Source organism: Cnephaeus nilssonii, assembly GCF_951640355.1.
Source record: "Cnephaeus nilssonii genome assembly, chromosome: 11".
Lineage (NCBI taxonomy): Eukaryota > Metazoa > Chordata > Mammalia > Chiroptera > Vespertilionidae > Cnephaeus > Cnephaeus nilssonii.
The window spans coordinates 63703027-63719030 of record NC_137082.1 but is presented as its reverse complement, the minus strand read 5'-3'; the positions used below and the strand labels follow the sequence as shown (position 1 = coordinate 63719030).

General features: G+C 40.6%; 1 protein-coding gene and 1 pseudogene across 3 annotated transcripts in view; one reads left to right on the top strand and one right to left on the bottom strand.

Moving 5' to 3' along the window:
• SPIRE1 (spire type actin nucleation factor 1) overlaps positions 1–16004 on the top strand; it is a 110250-nt gene that overhangs the window by 44477 nt on the left and 49769 nt on the right. For both annotated transcript variants that reach the window (XM_079783931.1, XM_079783930.1), the window contains exons 3-4: positions 5972–6205; positions 6794–6919. In XM_079783931.1, coding sequence (XP_079640057.1) covers positions 5972–6205; positions 6794–6919 — 360 coding nt within the window. The remainder of the gene's footprint in view (positions 1–5971; positions 6206–6793; positions 6920–16004) is intronic.
• LOC307107048 (small ribosomal subunit protein uS5-like) lies at positions 755–2110 on the bottom strand (annotated as a pseudogene). The gene has a single exon. The product of its transcript is annotated as a small ribosomal subunit protein uS5-like (transcript).

The following is a 16004-nucleotide window of genomic DNA, read 5'->3' as shown; positions in this document are numbered from 1 at the left end:
GTTGGTTATTAGCGGCTGTCCTTGCCTTGACTCTTCTCAGGTTGTACTTTCTTGTTTGTTTGTGTGTGTTTTTTCAGTTTAGCACAGAAGCCTTCGCTTCAGAAATTATGAGGTGAACTCCTCAGAATGAGCTAGTTTTACATAAGAGCAATTCAGTAGCACCTGGGGCTGAGAGAAACATTCTATGTACTGTGGAAATTTTTGTGCCTTTTCTGTCCTGTGTGCCTGTTTGAAGAAAGGTTGTAGAAAGAGTAGGTCTGCCTTCTCTACTGAAACCCCAGAAGGGCAAGTTGCCATTGGACGTCCTCCCTCAGTACCCCACTAGTGTGCTCTGTGGTCACGAGTGTCTTCCTTCTTCACTTTCTGTTCCTGGCTTTAACTGTGTTGCCTTTGACTCTGTGTGAATAGAGCTGTGCATTGGTTAAGTTCATAGGTTTTGAGGCAGACCTGGTTTGAGTTCTGGCTCCATTGTTTACTTAATTATTTTCTTAATCTCAACTTGTTTATCTCTAGAATTGGGAGGGGATAATATGCAGAGTACCTCCATAATAGTACTATGATGAGAATTAAATAAGATAATGCATAAAAATGTTTAGCACAGGCCCTTACACATGTAAATAAGCTCAATAGATGTTAGCTATTACTATAAAATCTACTTTAAGCTGCATTTCTTTTATTCACTTTTTTTTTTTTAAGCAGGCTTAATTCACTTTATTTTTCTTGCATAAAATTATTTGGTGGCCACAGCTGGAGCTTGGGTCCTCTGCACAGAAACTCTGGTGTGGGTCTTTACAAGATCGTCAGTGAATTCCTAATAGGGAGACTTGGTGAACACAGTCTCTGTCCAGAGATCTGGGGTGAGATAGCTGTAGGTCTTAGAGATGGCATCAAAGGTGGCCTTGGCGAAGTTGCCCAGGGTGGCAGTGCAGCCCCTGGCCAAGGTATAGCAGTCATCAATACCAGCCATCATCAGCAACTTCTTAGGCACAGGGGCCGAGACAATGCCCGAACACCTGGGGCAGGGATGAGGCGCACCAGTACAGAGCCACAGCGGCCAGTCACCCTGCAAGGAACGGGTGTGGGGTTTGCCGAGCTGGTTTCCCCAGTAGCCTTGCTGCACAGGGACAATAGAGAGCTTGGCCGGGATGATGGCTCCACAGAATGCAGTGGCTACTTCCTTTGAGCACTTAACACCCAGACCAACAGGTCCATTGTAGTCCCCAATGGCAACAAATGCCTTGAACCAGATCCTCTGACCAGCACATGTCTGCTTTTGCACGGGCATAATCTTCAAGACCTGATCCTTGAGGGATGTCCCCAAGAAAAAGTCAGTGATCTCTGATTCCTTGATGGGCAAGGAGAATAGACAGATCTCCTCTAGGGATTTGATCTTCATGTCCTTGACGAGGCGGCCTAGCTTGGTGACAGGGATCCACTCCTTGTCCTTGTCCTTGTCCTTGCCTTCACGAGCTCCGCTGCCTCGGCCCCTGCCCCAACCCCGGCCATGACCCAGGCCCCGGATGCCACTGCCAAATTGCCACAACCTCCTATTCTGGGCGGCCCCTGGGGCCTCTCGGCCCTCCCACAGCACTGGCATCAACCGCCATTTGGTGTTTCGTCGGAAAAGAACTATTCACTCTCAACAAAATATTAATAATATACATGAATAACTATCCATACCCTTTGCTGGGTGCCAAGAATACAACAGTGACCTAAACAGATGTGGCCTCGACCACACTGAGTCCAGGGAGATTTTTGTGCCTTGGAACTTGTCAATTAGTAGAAGAAAACTTTTTGACTCCGTCTAAAGCAGAAAAATTTAAATTGAAGCAGGGATGAAGTTTTAAATTAAAAGCTTAATAAAAGACTGAAGTTTAAAAAATAAAAGACTTAGAAAAATCAGTGTACTTTTGCAGCGTTTTGAATAGAAGTGCTTCTACAAGATTTAGATTGCCTGTAAGGACAATTAGTAGGTCAGCACTGTACAAGTAAGAAAGGGAGTAGAAAGAAATAAGGTCTGTGAAGTAGACTGGAGCAAGTCCATGGAGGTTTTTTTAAAAAAAGTGAAACAAGGAAAGCAATTGTGAACTGAAAAGTGAAGTCAGTAATTTTCCAGCACAAAAGTCATAACCTCTGGTGCAGAATCAGAATTTAAGAACTAGTTTGAAAGAGGCAGGATTTGGTTTAGAAATAAAAACTTCTATGTGATAGTTATATTCATATTTTGGTAACTTGTTTGTTTTAATATCAATAAATAATATGTCAGAATATGCTATTAACTATAAGTAGTACATTTTATATATTGTAATAACACATTTTAAATATATTTTTTACTATAGTGAACAGATTATGTTGATATATTTATTTACTTGGAAAAATCTTACTGCAAAATTTTTTTATATAATCTTATCTATTAAAATTAGGCAATTTTAGAAACAAATGAATATCAATCAACTGATGAATGGGTGAATAGAATGTGTTACATTCATGCAATATAATGTTATTTGGCAATAAAAAGAATTGTAGTACAATATGGTTGGAGTATGTAATGAGCAATGCTAAGTGATAGAAGCAGGTCACAAAAGATCACATACTATATAATTCAATTTATATGAAACATCCAGAATAGGTAAATTTATAGAGACAGAAAGTAGATAATGGTTGTATACTAGTCGGGGAGAGAATGGGGTTAGGGAAAAATGGGGAGTGACTGCTAATAGCAATGGGGTTTCTTTTGGGGTGATGAAAATGTTCTAAAATTTGTTGTGGTCATGATTGCATAACTCTAAATATACTAAAAACCATTGAATTGTACAGTTTTTTCCTTTAAGATTTTTAAAAATTGATTTTTGGGGAGAGAGAGAGAGCGTGGGAATGAGAGCAAAACATCAATTGGCTGCCGCCTGCATACCCCCTACTGGGGGATTGAGCACACAATTCGGACATGTGCCCTGACTGGAAATTGAAATGTAACCTTTTGGTTCATGGGTTGATGCTCAACCACTAAGCATCGTTTTGTTTTAGGTATATTTATGGTGAACAATATGTTGCTAGATTATTTCTTTTTAATCTCATCGAAGAGTCTTTTTAAAAAATTTATCTTTATTGTTGAATGTATTTTTAACAATACATTTTTTAATTAAATTTTTTTAAAATTAATTGCAGAGAGGAAGGGAGAGGGAGAGAGACAGAAACATTAATGATGGTAGAGAATTATAGATCGGCTGCCTCCTGCATCCCACTGGGGATCGAGCCCTCAACCTGGGAATTGAACTGTGACCTCCTGGTTCATACGCTCAAACCACTGAGCAACATGGGCTAGGCCCCTCTCGCTTTTTTGTCCCATTGACCCCCTCCACTCCACACCAACCCCTCCCAGGCCTTCACTTACACTGTTGTCTGTGTCCAGGGACTATGCATCTATGCATATAAGTTTCCCAGTTCATCTCTTTTTTTGACTGGCTTATTTTGCTTAGCGTAATACTTTCCAGGTCCCTCTATGCTGTGTCAAAGGATAAGAGATTCTCCTTTTTTACAGCTGCATAGTATTCCGTGGTGTAAATATACCACAGCTTTTTTTATCCACTTGTCTACTGAGGGCACTTGGGCTATTTCCAGATCTTAATTGTAAATTGTGCTGCTAATGAACATAGGGGTGCATGAATTCTTTCTGATTGGTGTTTCAGGTTTCTTAGGATATAGTCCTAGAAGTGGGATCACTGGGTCAAAAGACAGTTCCATTTTTAATTTTTTGAGAAAACTCCATACTGTTTTCCATAGTGACTGTACCAGTATGCATTCCCACCAGCAGTGTATTAGGGTTCCCTTTTCTCCACATCCTCACTAGCACTTGTAATTTGTTGATGATAACCATTCTGTCAGGTGTGAGGTGATACCTCATTGTTGTTTTAATTTGCATCTCTGATGATAGTGACTTCAAGCATCCTATATAATAAAAGCCTAATATGCTAAATATCCAGTCGTCTGGTCGGCCATTCAACCAATCAAAGCATAATATGCTAATGAAATGCTAAGGCCGCTCAACTGCTCACTATGATGTGCACTGACCACCAGGGGGCAGATGCTTCACTCGGTAGGTTAACTTGCTGCTGGGGTCCGGCTGATCGGGACTGAGCGAGATGGGCCAGACACGCCCTGGAGCCCTCCCCGGCTGGCCAACCTCCCATGTCTCTCCCCGGACCTGATTGTGCACTGGTGGGGTTTGCCTGCACCCTCTCGCAATCCAGGACCACTTAGGGGATGTCAGAGAGCCGGTTTTGGCCCAATGGTGGAACAACCGGTTGCCATGATGTGCACTGACCACCAGGGGGCAGATGCTCAATGCAGGAGCTTCCCCCTGGTGGTCAGTGCGCTCCCACAGGGGGAGCGCCACTCCGCCAGAAGCTGGGCTCATGACTGGTGAGTGCAGTAGTGGTGGCGGGAGCCTCTCTCACTTCCGCAGCAGCACTAAGGATTTTCGACTGCTGGCTTAGGCCCACTCCCCATGGGGTGCGGGCCTAAGCCGGCAGTCAGACATCCCCCAAGGGCTCCTGGACTGCAAGAGGGTGCAGGCCGGGCTGAGGGACCCCCACCCCCGAGTGCATGAATTTCGTGCACTGGGCCCCTAGTCTATGTAATAAAAATCCAGTGGTCATGACACCGTAACGACCAAAGACTGGTCAACAGAAGGCTGCGTGCACGGCGAGGCGTGTGCGGGCAGGCAGGGCCGCGCGATTTCGCGCGCTGGGCTTCTAGTTTTTTCATATGTCTCTTGGCCTTCTGTATATCTGCTTTGAAGAAGTGTTTATTTAGGTCCTTTGCCCACTTTTTAAATTGGATTGTCTGTCTTCCTTTTGTTGAGATGTGTGAGTTCTTTATATATTTTGGATATTAACTCCTTATCAGATGTATCATTGGCAAATATGTTCTCCCATACATTGGGTTCCCTTTTTATTTTGATGATGGTTTCTTTTGCTGTGCAGAAGCTTTTTAATTTGATGTAGTACCATTTGTTTATTTTTTGCTTTCTATTGCCCTAGCAGATGTATTGGCGAGAATTGTGCAACCTGAAATGTTTGAGGTTTTGCTACCTATGGTTTCTTCTAGGATTTTTATGGTTTCATAACTTACATTTAAATCTTTTACACATTTTGAGTTTATTTTTGTCTATGGTGTAAATTGGTGTCTAGTTTCATCTTTTTGCATGTTGCTGTCCAATTTTCTCAGCACCATTTATTGAAGAGACTGTCTTTAATCCATTGTATGTTCTTGCCTCCTTTGTCAAATATTAATTGACCATAATGGTGTGGATCTATTTTTGGGTTCTCTGTTCTGTTCCATTAATCTATATGCCTGTTCTTGTGCCAGTACCAAGCTATTTATTTTGATTACAGTAGCTTTATAGTATAACTACAGTTATGTGGTATAAAGTTATCTGCTATTGTGATCCCTCCAACTTTGTTCTTTTTTCTCAAGATTGCTGTGGCTATTTGGGGACTTTTTTGTTCCATATGAATTTTTGGAGTATTTGTTCTAGATCTATGAAGTATGCCATTGGTATTTTACTAGGGAAGGGTTTATTTATTTATATTTAAAATTTTTATTTTTTTTATTGATTTCATAGAGGAATGGAGGGAGGGAGAGAGAGAGAGAGATACATCAATGATGAGAGAGATTCATTGATTGGCTGCCTCCTGCATGCCCCCAACTGGGGATCGAGCCAACAACCCAGCCATGTGTCCTGATCGGGAATCAAACCATGACCTCCTGGTTTATAGGTTGATGCTCAACCACTGAGCCACTGCAGGCGGGCAGGGAAGGGGTTTTTAATTAGACTAACCTTTAAATTGGTAGACTGAGCAAAGCAGATTGCCCTCCCTAATATGTGTGGGCCTCCCTAATCAGTTGAAGGCTTTACAATTCTATAAAAATGTTTAGTCACCTCCATTAACCACTTTTTTAATGTTTCTAGGTTATTGAATCTTTGGGAATTATTATTTATAAAGCACTGGACTATGGTTTGAAGGAGAATGAAGAAAGAGAATTAAGTCCTCCCCTGGAGCAACTCATCGATCACATGGCCAACACGGTCGAAGCAGATGGTAGCAATGACGAGGGTTATGAGGCTGCAGATGAAGGCCTGGAAGATGAAGAAGATGAAAAGAGAAAAATTTCAGCTATCCGGTCATATAGAGATGTCATGAAGGTAAAGCCGCAGTTTACATAGTACTGATTTCTTTCAAGAGTTATTTCACTTAAAAAAATTGATGATTCAGTATTTGATAATAGTTCTTACATTTTCAGCTAAAAGTGAAATGAATAAGGAACTAAAATACTCTCGATTCTGTGATTTGTTCAGAGCTTCAATATGGCCTTTTAAAAACCACTTTTAGGTATTCATAAAGTTTATCATATATCTTCAATTGACTTATGCATTTTTCTTTTTGAAATGGAATAAACAACAATTGTGATCCATTTATTTATAGGAAGATTCTGAACCTAAACTATCACAACTGATTATTTTACTTGTTTTCTTGACCTATCTATTGCTATTTTTCTATCATTTTCGAATAGACACTAATTCTAGTAAGCTCAAAGGTGCTGTTGGATATTTGTTAGTTTAGTGGACCACTTACTGATGGTCTTGTGCTGCGTTAAGCTTTGACTAATGGGAATTGCAGAATTGCCTTGCTGTCTGATGTGAAAATACAAATATACTAGGTGTGTCTGTTTTTAAGGTACAAAAAAAACCCCACAAATAATAAACAAGCATCATTATTTTCTTCTTCTGTAGTTATGTGCTGCTCATCTCTCAAGTGAATCAGAGGCACCAAATCATTATCAGGCAGTATGTCGTGCACTGTTTGCAGAAACAATGGAACTGCATACATTTCTGAGTAAAATTAAAAGTGCAAAGGAGGTAAGTACTATTGCTTTCATATTTATTAGCATTGTGAAAGATAAACATAAATTTTCAACATTGTCTACCATATTATTTAAAGTATTTATTACCATCCTTCTGATGAGTGCTAAAATTCATTCAAGAAAGAAGCAACTTAGGCAGGATTTATTTATTTTATTGTTGTGTGTATTACAGATGTCTCCCATTTTCCTCCCTTTACCTCCTTCTGCTGGACTCCCACCACACCCCAGGCCTTCACCTGTCTATTGTCTGTGTCCCTGGACTATATATACATGTGTATAAGTTCTTTGATTAATCTCTTCCCGCCCTCCCTCCCACCTTCCCTCTGTCTGTTCTATGCTTCCATGTCTATGGTCCTGTGTGTGAACCAATTTTATAAAACAAAGAGTTTTATAAAGCATCCTTATAAATGAGAAATAAATAATACTTAATTGGTTTAATCAATTTCTCATATGACTTGATTTTTCACTCTTTCTGCCATTCTTTTGTTCACTTGAAAACATGTTAGTACATCTTTCAGGAAGGGATAAGGACTTACAAAGGAGGCTACACCTTTGATATTTTAACTCTTTTATAGTGGATTTGATTAAATATTTAATGGAAGAGATGTGAATTATTCAGATTATCCAAAATCTTACTTATTTTATTATTATTTACTAGAAATTCATGCACTGTGGGGCAGGGGGGGTGGGTGTCCCTCAGCCCAGCCTGCACCCTCTCCAATCTGGGACCCCTTGGGGGATGTCCCACAGGGATCGGGCCTAAACCGGCAGTCGGACATCCCTCTCACAATCCAGGACTGCTGGCTCCAACTGCTCACCTGCCTGCCTGCCTGATTGCGCCTAACCACTTCTGCCTGCCAGCCTGATCACCCCCTAACCACTCCCCTGCCAGTCTGATCGACGCCTAACTGCTCCCCTGCCGGCCCGGTGGCCCCCTACTGCCCTCCCCTGCCAGCCCGGTCACCCCCAACTGCCCTCCCCTGCCGGCCCGGTCGCCCCCAACTGCCCTCCGCTGCTGGCCAGGTCACTCCCAACTGCCTTCTCCTGCCGGCCAGGTCACCCCCAACTTCCCTCCCCTGCCGGCCCAGTTGCCCCTAACTGCCCTCCCCTCCAGGCCTGTTCCCCCCCAACTGCCCTCCCCTGCAGGCCTGGTCCCCAACTGTCCTCCCCTGCCGTCCTGGTCACCCCTAACTGCCTTGCCCTGCCAGCCCGGTCGCCCCTAACTGCCTTCTCCTGCTGGCCTGGTCGCCCCTAACTGCCCTCCCCTGCCGGTGGCCATCTTTGACCATATGGGGGCGGACATCTTTGCGAGGGTGTGATGGTCAATTTGCATATTACCTCTTTATTATATAGGATTATTTCTATGAGTTAAAATATTATATGTAGAGTACAAAAATAAGCATTCTAACTTATTTACTAGGTGAATTGCCATATTTTACATTACACAGAAGGTCATCGAGATTCATGAGTTCTGTATAAAGCAGCACAGCATCTGACACACAGTAACAGCTCAGTAACGATTGGTAGTGGGTATCGTTCCTTTTATGACTAAAGTAGAGAGTGTATCTGAAATGCTAGTTTAGAACTTAGGATGACACAGTTTATGGAGGTATGCATGTAAGGGAGGAAGGAAGCAACTAGTCAAATATTAGTCAAATAAGACCAATTAGCTCTGGTAATCAGTTAATGACAGATGTCTCAGCCAGGTCACCCTTAATAAATCACCTTGAATAAATCCATTGTATATGTATGAATCAGAGCTCTAAGCATTCCTCTTCAATTCTAGCCAGGCTACTGCTTATAGTCTGTCTTTTTATGTTAGGCCAATGAGAAGCTATGTCTATTTCTTTTTAGGATTTTGTAGAGCTGGACCCAAGAGGCAAGTCTTCAATAGGGTGGAAAGGGTGAACTACACTGAGTGGCCAGATTACTATGATCTCTGAACGCATAATAATCTGGCCACTCAGTGTGTGTGTATATATATTAATGAGGCCCGGTGCATGAATTCATGCATGGGTGGGGTCCGGCCAGCCTGGCCAGGGGAGGGGAACATGGGCGGTTGGCCGGCCTGCCTGCTGGTCGAACTCCTGGTCGAGGGGACAATTTGCATATTAGCCTTTTATTATATAGGATATACACTGAGTGGCCAGATTATTATGCGTTCAGAGATCATAATAATCTGGCCACTCAGTGTATATGTCATATGAAGAGTAAAGATACATAGATCACAGAGTCACTTTTCCTCCTGGACAGAACCAGAGGATGTAGGGTTCAATTAGTAAACATCTAGAAGCACATCCTCAATTATGGTTTAGTAAGTAGTAGAAAATATTACTTAAAAAATGTATATATTTTTTATTGATTTCAGAGAGGAAGGGAGAGGGAGAGAGAGATAGAAACATCAGTGATGAGAGAGAATCACTGATCGGCTGCCTCCCGCACACCCCCCACCAGGGACCAAACCCACTACCTGGGCATATGCCCTTGACTGGAATTGAACCTGGGACCCTTCGGTCTGCAGGCCAATGCTCTATCCACTGAGCCAAACCAGCCAGGGCAGAAAAGATTACTTTCTAAGGTTGTAATTATTGAAATTGCCTTATCCAGAAACGTAAGTTTTGTTTTTAGGGTGGAAGTACAGTCCTGTGGGTTTAAATGGCCTCTTTTTTTTTTTTTTTTAAGTCCTTGCAACACAGACATTCTTAGAAACTATTTCTGAGGTTAAAGACAGTATTAATAAGTATTTTTCTACTCCAGTGAGCTTAAAAAAATTTTTTTTGTCTTGATTATAAGTCCTGACCCTTTGGTACATGGGCTGACCCTCTAATCTCTGAGCCACACTGGCCAGAGATAAGTACTTGCTAATCTCTGATTCCCTCTTGAAAAGCTGCTCTTTCCTCCACATCTTCATATCTCTGGACTCGGGAGAGTTAGTAATATTCTCTCTCTCTCTCTACTGTTTCCAAACAATTACTCTTTATCCTTATACAAAAAACTCATGCGGTCCACTTCTGTTATTCTTAAACCCATTGTCACTGTCATCTGCCATCGCCTTGAGTGATTTCTTCGATAAAAAGGAACTATAGCTTTGTATTCTTGACTTCTCTATTTCAGTACTCTGCATACCTGAATACACCATTGTCCTTGAAATAACCTGCAATCATTCCACCTTGGAAGTCATGGGCTCTCAAACCCTATAACTGCCCCCTGTCCTTTGCGCTCTTCCCCTCACTGCATCTGACCTAGTCTTCCAATCCCTTGCCGCCCCCCATGTTCTTCCAGTCTATCACTTCCTGGAATCAATTTCTTTCCTACACGGACTAGGGTCAGTCACTTTATCAGTCCATGTCCCCATGTCCAACCTAGATTACTGCACTGCCTTCCGGCTTGTCTCGTCATCACTGTGAATCCTCTCCATCCAGTTCATCTTCCACATTGTCAATGAATGATTCTCGGAGATGAAAGAGCTGACGTGAGCAATCCAGCTCCAGGCTCAAACCTCTGTGTGATCCTCCAGTCTGACCATGTGCTGGCTTTCCTTGGCAGGCCTCACAGGAGAAGCTGCCCTCCCCACATGGGACTCGGTGCACAGCCAGTGTCCTGCATTCTGGTTTTCTGCAGGGATTGCAAGGACTCAGAAAATCCCACTTGACCAGCCATGCTTGAATGCACACTGTATTCCTAGCCTGGCGCTTCCACTTGAAGGCCCTTTGTTGAGACATTTTCCTTCCCTCTGACTCAGAACTTTCCATTCTTAGCCTTCCCTCTTTCCCTCCCACTGGTCCTCAAGTCCATCGAATGGCAGAGCATTTTCCCAGAATTCCTCAGCAGTCGGAAGATTTCCCCCACCTGCATTGCATGTCACCTGACCCTAGCTCAGGGCTGTTCTGTAGGGGGAAAATGGAACACGGGGAACAAAACATCCTTTTTGGCCTCTTGTTCACACTGTTGCAGTAAGTGAGTAAAGGCTTGATTATTACTTTCAGTTTGTCTCATCCTCCCTGATCACTAGACACCTGGCAACTCAACAGAGTTATGTTGCTCCCCTTAATTTGACTCCCCATCACCTTATATCAAAACTCCATTGTATTCCACACAAGGCCCTTCATGGCATTCCATGTTCTTGTGTTTTTATTCTCCTTTTCAACACTATCTTCTTTGCATTTTAAGTTATCCAATCAAAATTATTTATATTTCTGAATACATCATGTGATTATATATTTGTGACCCTTCACATTCTGTTTTTTCTGTTTGGAAATTCTTTCTTCCCTTGTCTGCTTGGTGGACTCCTATTTATCCATTTAAACTCTGCTCACATTTTACTTCCACATGAAATATTTTTTTTAATATATTTTTATTGATTTCAAAGAGGGAGAGAGATAGAAACATCAATGACGAGAGAGACCTATTGATTGTCTGCCTCCTGCACACCCCACACTGGGGATAGAGCCCACACCCAGCATATGCCCTGACCTGGAACCAAACCATGACCTCCTGGTTCATAGGTCAACACTCAACCACTGAGCCACGCCAGCTCGGCTCCATGTGAAATATTCATGACCTCTTTCCAGTTTTGTGTCTTCCACAATATTTATATCTTATACATCCTTCAGTCTTGCACTTCTGATACTCCATGGCAGTTATTTGCTTATGTACTTATAATTTTTTCTGCATAAGTGAACCAGATGCTTCTTGAAATAAATGACTGTATTTTAAATTATTTTTATATTAATGACTCCTTTTTTTTAATATATTTTATTGATTTTTTACAGAGAGGAAGAGAGAGGGATAGAGAGTTAGAAACATCGATGAGAGAGAAACATCGATCAGCTGCCTCTTGCACACCCCCTACTGGGGATGTGCCCGCAACCAAGGTACATGCCCTTGACCGGAATCGAACCTGGGACCCTTGAGTCCGAAGGCTGACGCTCTATCCACTGAGCCAAACCGGTTTCGGCTATATTAATGACTCTTAATGCAGTACGTGCACATAGGAAATACCCTGCAAATGTTTGCTAAGCTTAATATATACATACTATGTGTTTTTCCAGATATTTTTCTGTTTGAAAGAAGACAGTTTTGAAAGTATTTCTGACTATTAGGTACATTTTTGCCAAAATATTTCTGGGAAATATGAGAACTTTTGTAGGGTATAGATGAGGTCTTTGAGTGTTCTTGCCATTTTAAAAAATGTACACATAAAATTCATTTAATAATGAGCCTTGAGAAGGCAAGCTGTAAAATATGTGGAAATCCTGACACTTTAAGAACATTCTGGCCAAAACCGGTTTGGCTCAGTGGATAGAGCATCAGCCTGCGGACTGAAAGGTCCCAGGTTCGATTCCGGTCAAGGGCATGTACGTTGGTTGTGGGCACATCCCCAGTGGGGGGCGCGCAGGAGGCAGCTAATCAATGTTTCTCTCTCATTGATGTTTTTAACTCTCTATCTTTCTCCCTTCCTCTCTGTAAAAAATCAATAAAATATATACATATTTAAAAAAGTACATTCTGTACCAGTTAATTAAGAGATTTTGTGTTGCATAAATTTCCCATCAACACTGAGGTTTTAAAAATAAAGTCTTTCAGGGTCCAAATGGATTTCCTTTTCCTTTGCAATGTATATGACTTTCTTAAAATTACAGAATAATACATGTTAGTTCATGCATGTATGTTAGCCATTTTAACATTTTCTCAAGAGTACTGAATTCACACTGGTAATAAAATACTCTGTGTTCATTTGGTATTCTTTTTAAAAAAATATATATTTTATTGATTTTTTACAGAGAGGAAAGGAGAGGGATAGAGAGTTAGAAACATCGATGAGAGAGAAACATCGATCAGCTGCCTCCTGCACACTCCCCACTGGGGATGTGCCTGCAACCAAGGTACATGCCCTTGACCGGAATCAAACCTGGACCTTCCAGTCCGCAGGCCGAAGCTCTATCCACTGAGCCAAACCGGTTTCGGCAATTTGGTATTCTTTTAAAGACCTCCAAATACTTTACATATTTTAAGAATCAGACAATTTTTTATACCTGTGAGTTGGTGTATATCAATTGGAACTTTAAAAGTAATAACCTCTAATTCAGCAAGCTTACCTGATTATCCGTGATGTTTCGAAGTACTGTGTATGTGTACGTGTTCGTGTATATAAAATTAGGATAAAATCTTAGTATGATAATGTTCCATTTGATAGGAAAAAGTAATTTAATTATATTAAATTTCTCATATGCTCGACTGACATTTTATTAAAATATAAAACCCATGATATATTTCCAAGAGTTATAGTTGTTTTTATAAAGTGGTAATTATATTTACTAGACCTGGCTGATTTACAAAGCACAAGGCTTTGTAGTTCATCATCTATTTAGAAAGCAAATTCCCTCTCATTCTAATCTCTTTTCATGATGTGATGATTTCCTTCTTAAACAATGGTTGGTTTTTCTCCTAATGATAGAGAAGAGTTGGATAGGCCTGCTGTTAACTATGGCTCAAAAGCAATTTGATATTCTGAAAGTAAATACATATTACGGTGTCTCATAAGCAATTTGATATCCTTGTATGTAAGTGTAGATGGAGGTGCTATCTAAGCAATCCATTAGTGTGCATCGGGTTGTATGAAAGAAGAGACAGCCTGTGCCCTACCGCCAGAGCCCCACCACAGCCCCAAACCCTGCCAGCACGTGTGGCTAGTGAGCACCTGGGGTGGAGAAGGGAGAGTGTACTTGACAGTTTCAAATGTAAATATCTTTATTGGAAAAAAGGAAATTATACTTATGGTAGTATTCTTTTTTTTTTTTTTTAATATATATTTTATTGATTTTTTACAGAGAGGAAGGGAGAGGGATAGAGAGTCAGAAACATCGATGAGAGAGAAACATCGACCAGCTGCCTCCTGCACATCCCCTACTGGGGATGTGCCCGCAACCAAGGTACATGCCCTTGACCGGAATCGAACCCGGGACCCTTCAGTCCGCAGGCCGACGCTCTATCCACTGAGCCAAACTGGTTAGGGCTATGGTAGTATTCTTTAATTTGTTGCTGTCTAGGTAGTTTTTGATCATCAAAACTACCTGGTTTTGTTATTGTTAAATGAAAGGATCAGTTTCTCAAACTTTTAATACCTGCTACTCTCCTGTATTGTATTCCTAGAGCTTTAAAGTGCCCCTGTTGCCCTGACTGGTTTGGCTCAGTGGATAGAGCGTCGGCCTGTGGACTTGAGGGTCCCGGGTTCGATTCTGGTCAGGGGCATGTACCTTGGTTGCGGGCACATCCCAAGCAGGGGGTGTGCAGGAGGCAGCTGATCGATGTTTCTCTTTCATTGATGTTTCTAACTCTCTATCCCTCTCCCTTTCTCTCTGTAAAAAATAAATAAAATATATTTAAAAATAAATAAATAAATAAATAAATAAATAAATAAATAAATAAAGTGCCCCTGTTGCATATTCCAATTAATCCTCATGATCAGTCCTGTGACTCTTACTTTGATATAGACCTCTCAGCAGGATTGGAAAGAAGTATGTGTGAGCCAGAGAATAAGATTGGAGTTGGGGGGAGAAGAGGGTTCACAAGTGAATATGTGTGTGTCGGTCTCTCTGTCTGTCTCACACATATACATAAATAGGAATGGGATGGGAAGAGAGACGGTATCATGTTAAGTTTAGGTATGACATAAAGGAAATCTGAAATGGGAAAAGCCAAGATGTCATAGAAATGTCAAACACTTGAAAAATAATTTTAAGACTAGGAAGTGAGTTGATTTTATTCCAGTATGTTCCTGCATGATCTAATCATCATTGCCACCATGTTGAGAGTGTCTAGTGTGCTTGCCCCCACCCCAATTTCCCAGTAAATTCATTGTTTCACATTCTACTATATTTACTATATTTACTACTTGATGTATCAGAGAAAACAACTTGATTTATCAGAGAAGAACACTGTTTAGAAGAATCGTTTTGAAAGAAAACTCCTTTTTTCCCCCAAGTAAATAACTGTTTTTCCATTTATTTTATATTTAAAATAGTTATATTAACACTGGTCATTTAAAAAAAAACACCATTTATTGTTGGTTAATCGTATTCTTTCACTCATTATTCATGTGGCCTAAGTCAAATAGCCTTTGCTAGATTTCTTTTGCTAAATTTTTGTGTACTTATCTTTAAAACAGGAGAAGGGGGCAATGAAACATGCTAAGGTTCCGTCTAGTTACATTGTCTACAGAAAATATAGTTCATGTGACTAAATCTTTGTTCTATTTATTCAACAAGGTTTTCCTCACTTTTGTACCAATCTGGTTGTGTAGGCAAAATGTATACAGATAAACATTTTAACTGCATACCCAGTAAAATTTGCTATGAAATTATTATATTATGTTGTAAATTTGAGTTGGATTTTATAGGCAAGCAATTCAGTGTTGTTAATGTTGAGCTGTAGCACTCAATATTGACATTACTACTATATTGATGTCAGTATAGACTAAAAATTCTGTATTTTAAAATCTAATGGTAAAAATCCCTGTAAAGAAGCAATTCCTAATACAATACTATTACTCACAAATGAATAAACAATAAAAATAATTGAGCATAACATATGCTCATATAGTAATTGCAATAAGTATGCAATTTTAGAAGGCATGTGAAATAGATTTTTAAACTCATAATTTTTGTTTTGACTTTTCATAATTCACAATTCAAATTTTCTGAAAAGTCTTTTTTCTCACTTCCCTCATATAGAAAATGCCTACTTATGCTGATGATCTAACTCAAATGTCCACTCTTCTGAAATGCTTTTTCTGATCATGTACTCAAAGTGATGAAAATGTTCTCTTCCCTTTCACCTTCTCACATCATACATATAAACATCCCTAGAACTAAGGTAGACTATTCCAAACATTTTGATCTTTGAGGGATAAGATGTCTAATATAGTTAAGCCATCTTGGATTTCTTCAGAGGCAGGCTCCACAGGTGTGGATTGCCATTTCTGATTATCTGATTATAATGATCTTTGATCTCCTCTCAAGTGTGACTGCACCTGTGGTGCTTAATTAGTTTCTTGTTGACATCTTAAATTCCTCCTATAA